The sequence below is a fragment of the Rana temporaria genome, chromosome 1, assembly GCF_905171775.1.
Source record: "Rana temporaria chromosome 1, aRanTem1.1, whole genome shotgun sequence".
Taxonomy (NCBI): domain Eukaryota; kingdom Metazoa; phylum Chordata; class Amphibia; order Anura; family Ranidae; genus Rana; species Rana temporaria.
This window is the reverse complement of record NC_053489.1, coordinates 499,431,336-499,451,264: the sequence shown is the minus strand read 5'-3', so window position 1 is coordinate 499,451,264 and position 19,929 is coordinate 499,431,336. Positions and strand designations below refer to the sequence as shown.

General features: G+C 43.5%; 1 protein-coding gene across 1 annotated transcript in view; it reads right to left on the bottom strand.

Annotated features, from left to right (window-relative positions):
- LARP1B (La ribonucleoprotein 1B) overlaps positions 1 to 9,982 on the bottom strand; it is an 87,313-nt gene extending 77,331 nt beyond the window's left edge. The window contains exons 1-2 of the mRNA XM_040330770.1: positions 9,419 to 9,982; positions 3,385 to 3,437 (exon numbers count right to left, since the gene is read on the bottom strand). Coding sequence (XP_040186704.1) covers positions 3,385 to 3,437; positions 9,419 to 9,641 — 276 coding nt within the window. The 5' untranslated portion in view covers positions 9,642 to 9,982. The remainder of the gene's footprint in view (positions 1 to 3,384; positions 3,438 to 9,418) is intronic.
- Positions 9,983 to 19,929: the final 9,947 nt, after the last annotated feature.

Here is a 19,929-nt window from a genome sequence, read left to right as displayed (position 1 = left end):
ATGGGGCACGAATTGACATCACCACGTCGTTCTAATGAGGAGGACGGGCTCCTGTTTGCAGGCCGGCATTTGTTTTTAATGTGATCTTTCATTTTACTCATGTAAGTGCAATCTTTTATTTAATAAATACACAAGACGGTATCACGCTATTGTCAGCCTCTTTTCCTTTTGAGCATTTCACTATCATTGGATCCGGTGAGACGCTGAGAGGAGAATTGGGCCATCCAGTCTGGTTTTCTATGATCGAGTGGTCAGCAGTGCAAGCTAAAGGCCATGGCTGGGTTATAGCCAATCGCTCTTTGAGCTTGCCATTTGGTAAGCAGGTCTGAGTTATGGTGGTTGGGCACTTGTTTCTCTATTTGTGGTGCCATTTAATAGAGGATTTTTTTATTCTTATTGACATACATTTGCTCAATTTATCATTTTAAAGCGGGGTTCCACCCACGATTCTTTTTTTTAAAGTCAGCAGCTACAAACACTGTAGCTGCTGACTTTTAATAATGAAACTTACCTGTCCTAGGCGGCTGCGATGTCGGCCTCCCCGAGGCCGACCGCTTGATCCTGGCAGCTCCCATTTGTGAATGGGCAGCTGCTTTCTGGGATACACACAGTTCCTAGAAGGCAGCGCGCTCCATTCCCCAGAAGACACCGCGGGATCGGAGGCAGATTAGGAACTTCCGCATAGCACCCGCCTTTTCTGGTAAGTAAAACTTTTTTTTTTTTTTTTGCAGGATTTTTTTTTTTTAGGGTGGAACTCCACTTTAATTTGAGTCACCATGGTGTTAACCCAAAGAGAACTGTTTCTGCATGGACTCTTCACTATATATTTTTTTTTAATGTACCACATAATTTATTCACTCATTTTTGTTTACTTATTGGCACAGATTTTCCTTTTTTTTTCTTTTGTTTTATGTGTATATGCCACATTGAGCTGCTGCCTCATTTATATTAGTTTAATTGGTTCAGTGCGGTTTCCTTTTTTATAAGCTACACTGGGCACTGGTGGTCAGAATACAATGGCCGCAGACGAAGATGCAAGAACTTGTTTGATTCTCCCCCCCCCCCCCCCCCGCCTGTGTATGGCCCTTAGCTTGTCCAGGTTCAGAACTTTAGTACATCAGTGGTGACTAGTTAACATGCAGATCAGATAACTTGTCTTGGGAGACTTATCTATAGATTTTTTTTATCTATTAGACTTTCATATATTTTAGATTCATTACACACAATTGAAGTAGTTCAAGCCTTTTATTGTTTTAATATTGATGATTTTGGCATACAGCTCATGAAAACCCAAAATTCCTATCTCAAAATATTAGCATATCGTAAAAAGGTTCTCTAAACGAGCTCTTAACCTAATCATCTGAATCAACTAATTAACTCTAAACACCTGCAAAAGATTCCTGAGGCTTTTAAAAACTCCCAGCCTGGTTCATTACTCCAAACCGCAATCATGGGTAAGACTGCCGACCTGACTGCTGTCCAGAAGGCCATCATTGACACCCTCAAGCAAGAGGGTAAGACACAGAAAGAAATTTCTGAACGAATAGGCTGTTCCCAGAGTGCTGTATCAAGGCACCTCAGTGGGAAGTCTGTGGGAAGGAAAAAGTGTGGCAGAAAACGCTGCACAACGAGAAGAGGTGACCGGCCCCTGAGGAAGATTGTGGAGAAGGACCGATTCCAGACCTTGGGGGACCTGCAGAAGCAGTGAACTGAGTCTGGAGTAGAAACATCCAGAGCCACCGTGTACAGGCGTGTGCAGGAAATGGGCTACAGGTGCCGCATTCCCCAGGTCAAGCCACTTTTGAACCAGAAACAGCGGCAGAAGCGCCTGACCTGGGCTACAGAGAAGCAACACTGGACTGTTGCTCAGTGGCCCAAAGTACTTTTTTCGGATGAAAGCAAATTTTGCATGTCATTCGGTAATCAAGGTACCAGAGTCTGGAGGAAGACTGGGGAGAGGGAAATGCCAAAATGCCTGAAGTCCAGTGTCAAGTACCCACAGTCAGTGATGGTCTGGGGTGCCATGTCAGCTGCTGGTGTTGGTCCACTGTGTTTTATCAAGGGCAGGGTGAATGCAGCTAGCTATCAGGAGATTTTGGAGCACTTCATGCTTCCATCTGCTGAAAAGCTTTATGGAGATGAATATTTCATTTTTCAGCACGACCTGGCACCTGCTCACAGTGCCAAAACCACTGGTAAATGGTTTACTGACCATGGTATTACTGTGCTCAATTGGCCTGCCAACTCTCCTGACCTGAACCCCATAGAGAATCTGTGGGATATTGGGAAGAGAAAGTTGAGAGACGCAAGACCCAACACTCTGGATGAGCTCAAGGCCACTACCGAAGCATCCTGGGCCTCCATAACACCTCAGCAGTGCCACAGGCTGATTGCCTCCATGCCACGCCGCATTGAAGCAGTCATTTCTGAAAAAGGATTCCCGACCAAGTATTGAGTGCATAACTGAACAGAATTATTTGAAGGTTGACTTTTTTTTTTTATTAAAAACACTTTTCTTTTATTAGTCGGATGAAATATGCTAATTTTTTGAGATAGGAATTTGGGGTTTTCATGAGCTGTATGCCAAAATCATCAATATTAAAACAATAAAAGGCTTGAACTACTTCAGTTGTGTGTAATGAATCTAAAATATATGAAAGTCTAATGTTTATCAGTACATTACAGAAAAAAATGAACTTTATCACAATATGCTAATTTTTTGAGAATGACCTGTATATAAAACTCAGTGTGTGTGTGCATGTATGTATGTATGTTCCAGCATCACGTCCAAACGGCTAAAGATATTAACATGAAACTTGGCACACATGTTACTTATATGTCAGCAACAAACATAGGATAGGTGGTTTAACCCTTACCCACCCCCATTTGCCATGGTCGGGGTTTTCCTTTAAAGTCCCATTCAACTCTATGGGAAATACATGTTACTTCATAACTTCCAAACGGCTGTAGATATTTCGATAACACTTGGTCACATGTTACTTATATGTCCACTTAAACTATAGGATAGTTAATTTATCCCTTAACTACCCCCATTTGTGAGGGTCTGGGTTTTTGTTTAAAGTCCCATGCAAATCAATGGGAAATGTATGTTCCCACATAACTTCTGTACGCCTGGAGATATTTCAATAATACCTGGTACACATATTACTTATATGCCAAATAAAAATATATGACAGTTAAATTAACCCTTACCTACACCCTTATATAAAAGATGGGTATATTTATATTACTATGATTTTCCTCCCCAAAAGGTTAAGATAGGAAGACCGGGCAACGCCGGGTATTCAGCTAGTAACCTATAAAACATCCACACTCAAGGTATGTAGAAGAAGGAATACATATACACAACAGAAATTTCTGTACCTTTTTAGACACGGGTTTTGCAGCTCTTACAATCTTTGCGGGACACGGCAGGTCTAAAATGAACAGACATTTATTTGTAACAAAACAGTATGCCCATTTTTTTTAGTACATTGTGCAATTACAATACTCCAACAATGATACTCCAGACATACATTTTCAGCGTTACATTACAATAATTATGTAAGACCAGACAGTCCAAGTACAAGTACCGGTAATGGACCTCTGGACAACGTCTAACAGAAAACAACTGACAGACTAGGCAGCTGTACAGGCCCAAAGGTAGAGAGCAGAAATAACAAGCCGGATCATCTGGATAAAGGATCACTATTGATGGACGTTGTTGTTGCCCTTTCATTTGCTATAAATGACACTCTTGTTACATGTATAAGAACAGCAATTTGTACACCAGGATAGCCGTTTAATGATGGATTCATTTTCACTAACCAAACAGAAACGGTAAAGTGATTGTCGAATTATGTAGGCAATATAAGTATGTAGGATGCCACTGATGACCTTCTTACTGAAAATGTTAGTTATTTGGCTATGGAGCTGACCTTATGACTTTAATACTTAGAATTCCTGATCTGAGCACTTGTTCTGGGTCAGCGACTTGGACCAGATTGGTTTCATATACTGTACTTAAAGTGATTCTAAAAATATTTTTTTTCTTCTTTAACATATATGTCATACTTTCCTGCTCTGTGGAATAGTTTTGCACAGAGCAGTTCCTTCTCAGTTCCCCCACCGGTACTTCTAGCTCCTCCCCTACAGAAAGACGCTTGCTATGGGATCACTCGTTCAAGCTCACTCCCGCCCGCCCCCTGCTGCCTTGTCACTGGCAGTGATTAGCTCCCGCTGCCGTCTCTGAGCCAGTGAGGAGGGAGAAAGCAGACAGAGCCTCTACTCTCGTGCACATTTCTGGATCAAGATCGGGCGCAGGCAAGTATAAAGGGAGGCTGCATTCAGAAGGTTTTTTACATTAACGCATTAAAAGTAAAACACCTTCAGACTTTACAAACCCTCTAAAGCTGAACTCTAGCTATAGTTTTAATTGCATAGTTATATTAGTCTAGCTTGGTCTAAGTATACATATTTCATACCTGTGGGACTGCTGTTGAATTGAAAAAAAAAAAAAAAAATCACTTTAGTGGTCGTCCGGATCCTTTTCTGAACAGCTTCCCTTCTGCATGACGAATATGGCGGGGGGGGGGTGGGATAGGTGTCACTCGCTTGCCACAATAGCCATTCAAGGGGTATAAATACATTTTCAAGGCACTGTATATATCCCATAAATTTCCTTGGTGGTTGAGTTTAAACCTGGTCCTTTTAATTCACTCTTTCCATGTGTTAGAATGGCCCAGTCAAAGTCCAGACTTAAATCCAATTGAGAATCTGTGGCAAGACTTGCGTCAGGGGGCCTGAATACAAATGCACGCCACACTTTTCACATATTTGTAAAAAAAAAAAAAAATTGAGAAAAACAACATTTATAATTTTCCTTCCACTTCACAATTATGTGCCACTTTGTGCAAATTGTATATTACACCAAAATGGTACCAACCCACATCATACATCCACCTTTCTCACTACATACAAGTACTCAATAATCCCCTGGCAAATGTCATGTCACCTTTTCTACCTGCCCTATTGGTGATCCGTTGGTGCATGGCTTTGTGCTTTAAAGAGATGCATTTTCTGGACTATGGGTCTATTTTCCTATGAACTACTAGATGGACAAGTACAGTACTACAAATTTACATGCATGTTTTTACAAGTTCAGCCATTGACTATGACCCATGGATTTTTGTGGACACTTTTCCAAGGTAGCCAATGGAATGGTTTACTTGAATACATTGATGTGCGAGGGAGGCTATGCTCACAGAATACATTTTGGAATTATACAGATATATACTCTAAATAATCATTGACATTGTTTTGGTGAACATACACCCTCCTCTGGGCCACGCAATTTCATTTAATTTCTATTTTCATCTTTCCCTTATCACTATGGGAGGTTTCACAACATGAGTCAACCAGAGATCTATGTCTCTTTGTTTGTTCCTTTACCTGGCACATTGGAGTATTGATACTTGTGATATCTACCATCATCTTTTATAAGGAAATACCATTGTATGGCTATTGGCTCCCCCCCCCCATTTGCCTTACCAAATATTGAACCTTTTTGCTTCCATAGGTCTATTTATCCACCATGCATGGGATCACCATCATCTTTATTATCATTTTATGATTTATTTAGAATTATTCAATTTGTGTCCATTATATCATTATACAATGATATTTTCCAGGGGCTTATCGAGTACTTTTATGTAGTGCGACAGGTGGATGCATGTTAGGTGTGCATGGCGTGGGTTGGTACCATTTTAGGGAATTATACAACATTATTCGCTTGACTATAATGAATTCACACTTTATAAATCTAATATATATATATATATATATATATATATATATATATATATATATATATATATATATTACTCATTATAGTCCAGCGACTATTATTTATTACACACATTTATTTATCTCACACACACACACACACAATGTATTTCCTTGGTTGCCGAGTTTAAATCAGTCACACAAAAGTCGAAAGTACAGTCACGCATGCCTGGAATCAATGCTCGGTAACACAAAATTAGCAAAAAGGGGCCCAAAGGGATGGGTTCAAGAGCTGAAATTCCGCGTAGTACGACAATTGTGTACCGTTAGCATGCAAGACAAGATCCTGGCACATGCCCTTTTGACAAAAATCAGACGCTCGGTTGGTCAACAATCGTACCGTGTGTACGAGGCTTAAAGGGTCACTAAAGGAAATTTTATTTTTTGTTTCAAAAAAACAAACATGTTATACTTACCTCCACTGTGCAGTTCGTTTTCTACAGAATGGCCCCGATCCACGTCTTCTGGGGTCCCTCGGCGGCTGTCTCTGGTCCTCCCCGCACAAACTACACACGTTCATGCGAGAGAGCTCGCATAGTGTGTAGTCCTTGCGGGCGCGCTCCCGTGATACAGTGACGCTCACTGTATCACTCGGCCCCGCCCCTTGGCGCGCCGCGTCATTGGATGTGATTGTTTGACGCCACACATAGCGTTTTGCTTTTAGGCCAAAAAAGTTCAATTTTGGTCTCATCTGACCAGAGCACCTTCCACATGTTTGCTGTGTCCCCCACATGGCTTTTCACAAACAAGACTTCTTACGGCTTTCTTTTTGCCACTCCTCCATAAAGGCCAGATTTGTGGAGTGCACGACTAATAGTTGTCTTGTGGAGAGATTCTCCTACCTGAGCTGTGGATCTCTGCAGCTCCTCCAGAGTTGACATGGAGGAAAAATGTTAAAACCATTTATCATTTTGCTTCCATTTCACAATTGTGCCTCTTTGTGTTGGTCTGTCACATACAATCCCAATAAAATACATTTACGTTTTTGGTTGCAACATGACAAAACGTGGAAAATTCCAAGGGGTATAAATACTTTTCAAGGCACTGTACATGCAATACCTGCTCCTACTACTGCAGCCTAACCAAAGGCAACCTACACATAGCATGACCTATGCTTTGCAAGTCTTATGCCGCGTACACACGATCACTTTTCAGCATGAAAAAAACGTTGTTTTTAAAAAACGTCATTTAAAATGATTGTGTGTGGGCTGCACATAGTTTTTCAGATTCTGAAAAACGACAACTTTTTTTTCCGAACATGTTGCATTTTTTAACGTCGTTTTTTCGGGTTGTAAAAAATGATCGCGTGTGAGCTAAAACGACGAAAAAATAACACGCATGCTCAGAAGGAAGTTATGAGATGGGAGCGCTCGTTCTGGTAAAACTACCGTTCATAATGGAGTAAGCACATTCATCACGCTGTAATACAAAAAAAAAGCGTGAATCGTCTTTTACTAACACGGAATCAGCTAAAGCAGCCCAAAGGCGAATGGAACTTCCCCTTTATTGTGCCGTTGTACGTCACCACGCTTTGCTAGATCATTTTTTTTTTTTTAAACGACGGTGTGTGGGCGTTTTAATGATGAAGTTGGGAAAACTTTGTTTTTAGACATGCTAAAAAATTATTGTGTGTACGCGGCATTAGACCCCTTTTACACATGCACCTCCGTGGAACACAATCCACTTGCTCAGCGGGGAATCGCTCCGCTGATCCCCACTGAGCAGGCAGATGACAGGCCCGTTTCCGCTCACTGCAGAGCAGAGACGGACACAGTCCCACTCTGTCCTGTCCATTTTCATCCAATCCGTCAGACGGAATAGAAAATAGGACCACCATCAGTCTGGATTTTGCAGACAGGATCTGATAGCGGAGGATACAGTACCAGCAGAAATATCATGGCTGACATCCGCTGCTCCATAGGGGTGAATGGAGGATCTTATCAGGTCCGCCGAAAAACCTGACAGGTGGACCTGATTGGACAACCCGTGTGAAAGGGCCCTTAAACATTCACATCTACTCAATACGCTGTTCAGGCTGTGTCAGGAACAGGAGAGTGACAACACTTAAAAGGCCAAGAGGTGGTCAGCGTGAAAGGGTTACAGTGGTTGTAAACCATCCCATATACCAAGTGAAATGACTGGCCTTAGGTGATAGAGATGAAAACAAACCCTCCTACATAAAGTGCACAATTTATTTATACAGCTTGTCTGAGATTTTAGAAAACCAGGCCGGGAGATGAAGTTACACTCTGCAGAGCTCAGTGGGGGGAGCCGACAGCTGATTGGAGGGAAGGGACACACCCCCCTTCATACAGCAGAAAGGAATAGAGCGGAGGCTGTCCATCAAAGGCTGTGTGCTGAAGGTCCCTCCCATGTCACTAAGGATGAGCTCCAGCGTGTTTGCATGGTACACGTGCAGAGCCCGCCAGGAAGTCTGCATGGCGCTGCGCTAATCACAGCCAGGGAGACATTGTCCCGATGCTCAGCGGCAGAGATCGGGAAATGTCTCCCTGCCTGTGATTAGCGCAGCGTGGTGCACACTTCCTGGCGGGCTCTGCACATGTACCATGCGAACACGCTGGAGCTCATCCTTACCGGTCACATTTTTACCTCTTGGTGTCATGAAAACGTGTCAGAAGTGACACATGTAGCTGGGAAAGGAAAGAAGAAGCCGACAGAAATGACACTTAGGCCCCTTTCACGCATACGGACCGTTCAGATCCACCTGTAATTTTTTCAGGCAGATCTGAATGGACGCTCTATGGAGCGGCGGATGTCAGCTGTGACATGTCCGCTGACATCCGATCCGCTAAATACAGACGATGGAAACCCCATTTTCCATCTATCTGGCAGATCAGATGAAAACTCCCCATAGAGGAGAGCGGAGCTCTGACAGGTCCATCCCTGCACAGTGAGCAGGGACAGACCTGTCATCAACGAATCGATCCCCGCCGAGCAAGCAGAGCCCGTGAAAACGGACATTAATTTGTGAAAGAGACCCTATAGAGCAGGGACCTCAAACTTGAGGCCCTCCAGTAAGGATAAGCTCCGGTGTGTTCAAACAGTGCACGTGCAGAGCCCGACAGGAAGTCAGCACGGCGCTGCGCTAATCACAGGCAGGGAGACATATCCCGATCTCTGCAGCCATGCATCGGGACAATGTCTCCCTGCCTGTGATTAGCGCAGTGCCGTGCTGACTTCCTGGCGGGCTCTGCACGTGGACTGTGCGAACACGCCGGGGCTCATCCGTACCCTCCAGCTGTTGCGAAACTACAAGTCCCACCATGCCTCTGCCTGGGGCAGTCATGCTTGTAAGTGTCAGCCTTGCAATGCCTTATGGGACTTGTAGTTCTGCAACAGCTGGAGGCTCGCCAGTGTGAGACCCCTGCTCTAGAGAGATACGCTTTGTTGGGATTTTATGTCTGGAGGTTTACAACCATCAGAGGACACCCCAGTTCATCTCGAACAAATCCCACAAGTATTATATCTCTAGATGTGTCTGGAATACCAATATAATCACCAGCTGTGACAAGATAACGGACATTATAACAGTAAAGTAACACACATGACGTACCTGCGTGCCCCGGGGCCCCGTACACATTGCTCAGCGAGGGCCCGCTGTTCTTCTTGATCCAAGGATTGACCTTTGGTAGCGGGGCCTCCATAGTTCTGATCTGGGAGGGTGTGTTCTGGTCGTTCTCCTTGTTGTGGCCCTGAGCCTTGGGCTCTATGGAGTCCTGGCCTTCACCTCTCTCCACCTCCCTGACAGGGGCTGGCTGGTGCACCTCAGCTGCCATATTTGGAGTTCAGGGCTGTACAGTAGGCTGGTGGGTGCTGAGCCTGGCCTCTACAACACTCATACACAAGTGCTGGCCTTGTGTTCTACACACATACAGGGAGGACACTAATGACACATACAGGAGCCTGACAAACAAGGACTGCACACAGCACCCACTTCACCACAACCAGCCCCGACCACCAAACTCCTCCAACGAGTGTCACACCCAGGCCAGCCTATGTACTCCTCTGTCACTAGGTGTCCGAAGCGCGTTCACCGAACAGATCAACACGGGAGCGTTTATTTACTTACAAACACCGCACGTCCACGTGCCCCGCCCATTCTGGGGAGCGCGCCTGGCTTAGTGCAGAAAGAGCCGAGACGCGCATGCGCGCAGCTGTCAGTTTGTGTGTATGCGGGGCGAGAGCGCGCACCTCCTTGGTCACCTGACTCCGATGACAGCTCTAAGTTACGAGCCACTGCTGGGAGCACTATATTTGTCTGCCTTCTGCTCCAGCCTTGTGGCGAACAGCTGTAAAAGGAAATATGTTCTTTTCCAAGGCATTGCTACCGATTCATCCCAAACCATAAAAAAAAGAAATAAAAAGAGTTATACTCAGTCTAACGACTATTTTTCAAACTTAAAATATTTATTTTTTCTAAAAAAATTACTTAGAACCCGTAAATATTATATATATTTTTTCAGACACAAAATGGCGGTCGTTGCAATACTTTGTCACACCGTACTTGCGCAGCGGTTTTAAAAGCGCATATTTTTTTGGAAAAAAATACACGTTTTTAAATAAAAAAAAAATTAAAGTTAGCCCAATTTTTTTTTTTTTTGTGAAAGATAATGTTACGCCGAGGAAATTGATACCCAACATGTCACGCTTCAAAATTGGCCCCGCTCGACAAACTTTTACCCTTAAAATCTCCATAGGCAACGTTTAGAAATTTCTACAGGTTACCAGTTTTGGGTTATAGAGGAGGTCTAGGGCTAGAATTATTCCTCTCGGTCTAACGATCGTGGCGATACCTCACGTGTGTGGGTTAAACACCGTTTTCATATGCGGACACGACTTATGTATGAATTTGCTTCTGCGTGTAAGCTTGGCGTGACAGGCGCTTTACATATTTTTTTTTTTTTACACTGTCTTTTAAAAAAAATAAAAAATTGGATCACTTTTATTATTAAAAAGGAATGCAAACGTCCCTTGTAATAGAAAAAAAAAAGCATGACAGGACCTCTTTAATGTGAGATCTGGGGTCAAAAAGACCTCAGATCTCACATTTACACCTAAAAGCAATGCAAATTGCACCGTATCCGCACCAAAATCACGCACGATCCTTTTTTTTCTCCTGTTCCATAATCGCATGGATGTAAACACCCATGCGATCCAATTCTGCAAAACGCACTGCGCTTTGCGAATTGATTTTGGAGTGTCGTTAACATACACACCCGCAGTGGTTAACATTGAACGATTTTGTGCGGTTTTAATGCGGCGCGTAAACCGCCCAGAATTTGCTGCAAATTACACACCGCATCAGTGTGAACAGGGCCTAAAAAATGTATAAATAACAACTCAGCCAGTTTTGGTCCTGGTGTGAAACAGGAAGTCTGTCTCACAGCCGCAACCCAGCGCTGCGTATTGTAGCTGAAGTTACGAGAACAATAATTCTAGCACTAGACCTCCTCTAACTCTAAACATGTCATCTGTAAAAAAAAAAAAAAAAAAAATAATTAAAAGCGTCGCCTATGGAGATTTTTAATTACTAAAGTTTGGCGTCATTCAACGAGTGTGTGCAATTTTAAAGTGTGACATGTTAGGTATCTATTTACTTGGCGTAACATCTTTCAAATTATACAAAAAAAAAAAATAGGGTTATCTTTAGTGTTTATATATATATATATATATATATATATATATATATATATATATATATATATATATATATATATATATATATATATATTTATTTATATATTTATTCATAAAAAAAAAAAAAAACACATAAAAAAGTTGCAACGACCACCATTTTATTCCCTAGGGTGTCTGCTAAAACAATATATATATATATATATATATATATATATATATATATATATATATATATAATGTTTGGGGGATCTGAGTAATTTTCTAACAAAAAAAAATGATGATTATTACAGAAGAATTCCTACATATGTTAGAATTGGCCTGGGTGGCATAATAATTATTATATATTGTTTTTAAAGGTACAGTAATTTATTATACTTTCAAAAACTGTACTCAAGCAGGTGGCATAACGGACAAAATGACTGAAATTTTAAGTTATAACTTCAAACCAGTAATTTCACAATAAATAATACAATTATCTTATAACATATAGCATAATAATATATTATTTAGCTTTTTTATAACAGAACCTTTTTCAACAGCAGCAGATTCTCATTCTCCCTCTTAAAGGGGCTGTAAAGGTTTGTTTTTTATTTTCTAAATAGGTTCCTTTAAGCTAGTGCATTGTTGGTTCACTTACCTTTTCCTTTGATTTCCCTTCTAAATGTTTTTTTTCTTTGTTTTCTTTGTCTGAATTTCTCACTTCCTGTTTCTCCTCAGTAAGCTTGCCCCCATCATCTGGCTGGGGGGTTAGTCAGCCAGAACAGCTTACTGAGGAGGAACAGGAAGTGAGAAATTCAGACAAAGAAAAAAAAAATATTTAGAAGGGAAATCAAAGGAAAAGGTAAGTGAACCAACAATGCACTAGATTAAAGGAACCTATTTAGAAAATAAAAAACAAACCTTTACAACCCCTTCAACTGTGTGAGAAAAACATGGGATTGTGGGTAAATCTTATACACATAAACACATTTTTTATCCTTCTAGTTAGAAGGGTTGGGCTGGAAGGGAGTATTTGTCTTTTAGACACATGCCTCCTTCTATGACACTGGAGTGAGAGGCCAGCCTCCACGGCAGCATTTTTATTGGACAGCTGGGGCGAATGGTAGTTTACCATTGGTCCAAGACTCCAAGCTGTCCATTGAGCTCAGTGCCTCTGACAAGAAGTGATGAGAGGCACTGTCAGCTCATCCTCTCAGTCTGCTGCAAACAGAGGGGGGGTTATTTCCAAAAGGCAAATCCACTTTGCACTACAAGTGTAAAGTTCACTTGAAATTGCACTAAATGTGCACTTGGAAGAGCAGTCGCTGTAAATCTGAGGGGAAGATCTGAAATGAGGGGGAAGCTCTGCAGATTTTATTATCCAATCATGTGCAAGCTAAAATTAAGTTTTTTTATTTTCCTTGCATGTCCCCCTCAGATCTACAGCGACTTTCAAGTGCACTTTGTGGATTTGCCTTTCCTAACTAACCCCTCAGTGTGTCAGCTTGTATTTAAACTGGTTGCTCTGTATGTAGCTTCTGACAGGCTGCGCAAGCAGCCCCGTATCTCCGGGAATCATGAGTCTTGGGAGTAAACCTTGGTGGGGTAGGACTTATGCCGCGTACAGACGGTCGTTTTTTGTGACAGAAAAAAACAACGTTTTATGTGATGAAAAAAAAACTACGTTTTTCAAAACTTAATTTTCGAAAACGATGTAGCATACACACCATAGTTTTTTCCAAAAGCTCTAGCAAAGCGCGGTTTTACGTTCAGCACGTACGACAGCACTCTGTTGCATTCAAACTCACGTCCTAACTTGCTTCTGAGCATGCGCGGGTTTAAAAACGTTGTTTTAAACGTCGTTTTAGCCTACACACGGTCATCTTTTATGACACAAAAAACAACGTTTGGGAAAAAACACACAAAAAATTGAAGCATGCCTCAATTTTTTTTTTGTCGTTTTTACAGAAGACATAAAACATCGTTTTCCCCACACACGGTCATTTAAAATGACGTGCATTGAAAAAAAGTAGTGCATGCAGACAGCATAGTCCCAGTGCATCTGATGTGACTATGCCCTCTCATAAATTACAATTTTTTTAAAATTCTTTATTTAATTTGTCACATAACAAAAGTGTGCCAATATCGACAGTAACCAGCAATAGTGTAGAATCTTACTGACGGATCCAAAGAGTATATAGCCAATGCAATCATGTACGTGACCAGAGTATTACTGAGTCCCATACAGTATAGATCATGAAAGATACCTTTTTTTTTTATCTAACACCTGAAGATAGGATAAGTGACAGATTTATGTAAATTCTGGTACATGAGCAGTACTTAAATGAACATACATGCCTGACAAAGATCAGACCGTTGCTGCCTCCTCACTTTGTGCCCTGATACAAAGTTACACCGTACAGCATGGGTGCCTAACCACTTAAGACCCGGACCTTTAGGCAGCTAAAGGACCCGGCCAGTTTTTGCGATTCGGCACTGCGTCGCTTTAACTGACAATTGCGCGGTCGTACGACGTGGCTCCAAAACAAAATTGGCGTCCTTTTTTTCCCACAAATAGAGCTTTCTTTTGGTGGTATTTGATCACCTCTGCGGTTTTTATTTTTTGCGCTATAAACAAAAATAGAGCGACAATTTTGAAAAAAAATGCAATATTTTTTACTTTTTTCTATAATAAATATCCCCCAAAAATATATAAAACATTATTTTTTTGTCCTCAGTTTAGGCGATACGTATTCTTCTACCTATTTTTGGTAAAAAAAAAATCGCAATAAGCGTTTATCGATTGGTTTGCGCAAAATTTATAGCGTTTACAAAAAGGGGATAGTTTTATTGCATTTTTATTAATATATATATTTTTTTTTTACTACTAATGGCGGCGATCAGCGATTTTTTTTCATGACTGACATTCGGGCAATTTTGACAAATTTTTGGGACCATTGTCATTTTCACAGCAAAAAATGCATTTAAAATGCATTGTTTACTGTGAAAATGACAGTTGCAGTTTGGGAGTTAACCACAAGGGGGCGCTGAAGGGGTTATGTGTGACCTCATGTGTGTTTACAACTGTAGGGGGGTGTGGCTGTAGATGTGATGTCATCGATTGTGATTCCCTATAAAAGGGAACACACGATCGATGACGCCGCTACAGTGAAGAACGGGGAAGCCGTGTTTACATACAGCTCTCCCCGTTCTTCAGCTCCGGGGACTGATCGCGGGACTCCAGCGGCGATCGGGTTCGCGAGTCCCGCGGCCACGGAGCTTCGGACTGGGTCGCATGCACGCGCGACCCCACGGCTGGGCTTAAAGAGCCACGTACGGGGATGTGCCCAGCCGTGCCATTCTGCCGACGTATATCGTCGGTAGGGGGTCCTTAAGTGGTTAAGCTGTGGCCCTTCAGCTGTTGCAGAACTACAAGTCCCATGAGGCAATGCAAGCCTGACAGTTACAAGTATGACTCCCAAAGGCTGAGGCATGATGGGACTTGTAGTTCCGTAACAGCTTGAGGGCCACAGGTTGAGCACCCTTGCCCTACAGTCTGATCACCGGGGGGGAAGGAGACTGAGAAAGTGCTTTTTCATGCCTGCAGTAGACTGATGACATCACCTGAAACTAGGCAAAGTCACAGGACCAGACCTCAGAAACTGCTTTTTTGATAAAAGAAAGAGCTCTTTTTAAAAATTATACTGTTGTGCATTGTGATATTATGAATGGAGAAATGTATTTATACAGCCTGGAAAATTACTGAAAGGTCCACTTTATGTTAATTCCTAAATTTAGTTAGTTCTGTTTTTTTTTTTTTTTCTTTTTCAATCAGCACAAGGGACAGTGCCTAAAGTGAATGGGAAATGTTTCTTGTGCTGGTGGCTTCCCACTTTGTTTAGACAGGTTCAGCAGTTTGTATTAATCCCAATAGCACCAGGAGATTAACCCTTGGGGCATTAATAAAAACCAACGGACCTGTCATCCAGAGTGGCGACTATGCCCATCTTTTCTGCCCCCTCCTTTAGGCCCCGTACACACCATAGAATCCATCCGCAGATAAATCCCAGCAAATGGGTTTCTGCGGATAGATCCTATGGTGTGTACACGCCAGCGGATCTTTTTCCGCGGATATATCTCCCCTGGGATGGATTCCAGCAGATCGAATATTTGCTGACATGCAGAACATATCCATCTGCTGGAGTCCATCCCAACGGATGGATCCGCTGGTCTGTACAGACTCACCGAATCCATCCGTCCGAAGGGATCCCCCGCATGCGTCGTAATGATTTGACGCATGCGTGGAATTCCTTATATGACAGCGTCGCGCACGTCGCCGCGTCATAATCGCGGCGACGGCGCGACACGTCATCGCAAGAGGATTTCGGCGCGGATTTCAATGCGATGGTGTGTACACACCATCGCATGAAAATCCGCCGAAATCCACGAGAGGATTTATCCGCGGGAAAGGTCCGCTGGACAGTATTCGCGGATAAATTCTATCGTGTGTATGGGGCCTCATTCATAAAAGCTCTGCTATAGTTTCCAGCGATGACAAGTGTTCTGTCAATGGAGGAGGACCATTCATCCACCCACCCTCCATTAATAGAGTACAGCTTCTATGAATGGAGGAGGGACGGGGAAGTTTCAGCACTCTAAACGAGTGTCTATGACAGATCCGGTGGCTCAGATTAACCCCTCAGCTGCAAAAGCATGAAGATGGGGTGTGGGCAGAGGAGTGAAGATCTAATTGAAGAGGATGAACGAACGGTCCTCCAGCTCTTTTCACTGCAGGAACCTGGTGTGAATAAGTCCTCAAAGTTATGGGCATCTTCCCACCACAGTCCTCTATACTCTATCCAACAAACAGCTCAAACCAATCCATTGTGCTTTCTGTTCTATACTACAAACTATTCCATTCTGTACACGATGCTTTATACTACAAATAGTCCACTCTGTGTACTGTGCTTTGTAATCTGTTGTAGCCCCCCCTTTACTTTCAGAAAGGGCACTACGCTAAAGTTAGTGGGAGAATGAGAGAGCCAAGTTGCTCTCATTCTTATTTTTGTTAAATTTGGCTGTCGCCAAATCCTGGATTGTCCTGTGGGTCAGTCTGTGCGTCCAGAGATACGGTCTCATCTCTGGACGGCAGATGGCGCCAGAGGGATCCAGGCGGAGCCGCTTCCTCCCAGCAGCCAATAAGAGGAGTTGGGCCTCACTGTGCATGCTGGGAGGGGGTATTTCTGTGGCGGAGGCCATTGTTCTGGGTTCTTCGCGGGTTCCTGGTTCCAGGTGCGGCACCCACCTTTAGGGTGTGCGCACATCGCAGGCCCCACCACTATGGCCTACCTGGCTTGGGGTCGCGCTCCACGCGGAGTTCCTGACTCTGGGCCCTCCTGGCCTGGAGCAACTGATGCCACAAAGGGGCCCCAGTAACTTACTGGGTCCCCACTTCTACTGAGGAGATCCCAGGCTGTATGCCGTTCAGTGGGGGATCGGCTTGAGGAAAACCCGGAGGCAGGTTATCCAAAAGGGCTTGAACGAACCATCAGGGATCTGGTGACTGTACATTGACAGGTACACTTGCACTGTCAACCGGTGACCCTGATGTGATTTATTGGGAAGATTTGCTCTGCTGTTCACATTGTCAGCATTGAGCCTGTGGCAGAGGTTTCATCTGGCATCTTTATCTAATCAGAGCCAAGTCGGTGGCAGAGACTTGTTCCTCCCAGCAACCTACAGTGACACTCCGGCTGCCAGGCCTGTGGCAGAGGTCTGTCCGGGGGCACTTCACCCACTCTGGCTAGAGTGGCGACGTATTGTTACAGCTGTAGAGAAGCAGGACTGCTTTTTCTTATCCAAGGCCTGATACCGCAGAGTTCCTTTATTTCATCAACCTTTTCTGTCTACCTCAAGTTGATGTTGGTCGTGTTGGACCAAGAAATAAAGCATTCAGAAAACTTAATCTGCAGACTGGACATTCAATTACTGCTCTACTCACTACCTTCGCCCCTAGACAACACATAGAGGTAACGTAATACACCGATCCCAAAACAATCAGCGGCTCCTGAGGGGGTAGCGCTACACTGTACTACAAACTATTCAATGCTGTGCTGTGTGATCTATATTGTACTGTACACATACTGTAAGCAAGCAACGGGAAGTAGTCCCTGCATTAGTGCTTTCTTTTCACCCATGAATGGCACCCAATGAGTATACTTTATGGCCTTTGTGAAATAACATTTCTATAAACGTTAAAAATAGTAAACATATCATTAAGGGCAATTTGCAGTAACCCGTAACAAGGGAAATAAAGTATATCTTAACCCAAAAACCAAAAATGTAATATGTTAATTGCAGTTTACCAGTTCTTTAATAAAATGGCCATTTTTTTTTTCCCCAGGCTTTTTCTGTTTATTTCCTCCCACTAATACTGCAAATAACACAATTCATGTTCCTTTATGTCTTTGCTTATTAATTTATTTATGATATCTATGGAAGGAGCAATGGTTGTCACCCATTCTGGACTTCAAACTTGTCTTCCTTTATTCATCTATTACACAGTGGACTAATGGGATTAGTAGTTTACACAAGAAAGATATGTTTATGCTTTCTTCTCAGCTCACGAGTAATCACAAGGATACTGCAATTGCCATTTCCGGCAAGTGTAAAATTGGCCATATTCAGATTTAATTTGGTCCTTTTTCTGCTGAATTCACCAAAATTTTATCCATGGATGGTCCTGTCTACACCACTATTTGGGTACTTAAAATACAATAGCCAGCAGGGGACATTTGTCCATCCACACTGTTTACTGTGGATGGAAAAATTGTTACAAATTTCTTGCATGTATGGCCAGTGGCAACACAGCTGGTTTGCACTTGTGCCTGGCATCACTAGGGTCATCAGTTTGAAGTTTAACCATGACAGTATCTGCATTAAGTTTACATACACTCCCTGTCTCTGCCTGGGTTTACTCCTTGGCACTCCAGTTTCCTGCTACATTCCAAAAGACATGCTGGTAGGCTAATTTGTCTCCTGTCTAAATTGGCCAGAGTATGGATGAATATGAGTTAGGGCAGGGACAGATGTAAACGTACAATTCACCGAGCAGCCATAACTTCATGATCACTGATAATGTAAACAAATGAATTAATGTTCACGTAACTTAACATCTGAACATTGGTAGCATATATTAGACAGCAAGCAAACACACCATCTATGAAGTGTGTCGTGTATGGGGCTTTGTAGCCACAGACCAGTCAGTTTGCCCATAGTGACCCGTGCCCACAGTGGGCAAGTGAGCATCAGAACTGGACCATGGAGCAATGAATGAAGTTGGCCTGGTCCGATTAATCATGTTTTCTTTTATATCATATGGATGATTGGGTGCATGTGTATCACTTACCCGGGGAAGAGATCGCATCAGGATGAAGTATGGAAAGAAAGCAAGCTGATGGAGGCAGTGTGATTCTTTGGGCAATCTTCAAGGTTTCACAGCAGGTCCTGGCAATAATGTGGATGTTATGTTAACATGTACCACCTACCTAAACAATGTTGGTGATGGTGTACACCCCTTCATGGAAACGGTATTCACTAATGGCTAGGGGTGCAACGGATCAAAAAACTCACGGTTCGGATCGTTCCTCGGATCAGGAGTCACGGATCGGATCATTTTTCGGATCGGCAAAAAAAAAAAAAAATCTCCCCCACTGTAATATCCACATCTCCCCCCCCCCCCACCAACTATAGTACCCCCTCGGTGCAGACACCCCCACTCCTCTCAGCACAGAGACCCCCCCTCCTCTCAGTACAGAGACCCCCCTCCTCTCAGTACAGAGACACCCCCTCCTCTCAGTACAGTGACCCCCCCTCCTCCTCTCAGTAAAGTGACCCCCCCTCCTCCTCTCAGTAAAGTGACCCCCCCCCTCCTCTCAGTACAGTGACCCCCCCCTCCTCTCAGTACAGTGACCCCCCCCTCCTCTCAGTACAGTGACACCCCCCAGGTAGTACCGACAGACACTACCCCCTCAGGTAGTACAGACACTCCACGAGCGGGTGTGTCCCACGAGTGCGGGCTCCTTCTCTGTGGGTGTAAACAGAGGAGGGCCACCGCTGGGTGTACCAAAATGGCCACGGCTCCGGAGCTAGGCCGAAGCCGCGGCCTTTCCTAATGTTATTCCTGCAGCTCCGGTGGTAGGCCAAAGCCGCGGCCATAACGTTAGGAAAGGCCGCAGGTTCTGCCTAGCTCCGGAGCCGCCGCCGTAACATTAGGAAAGGCCGCGGCTTCGGCCTAGCTCCGGAGCTGCAGGAATAACATTAGGAAAGGCCGCGGCTTCAACCTAGCTCCGGAGCCGTGGCAATCCGCGGATCACAGTGTGTTCCGATCCGAAGGGGGTGACCCGTTCGGATCACGGATCAACTGTGATCCGTTGCACCCCTACTAAT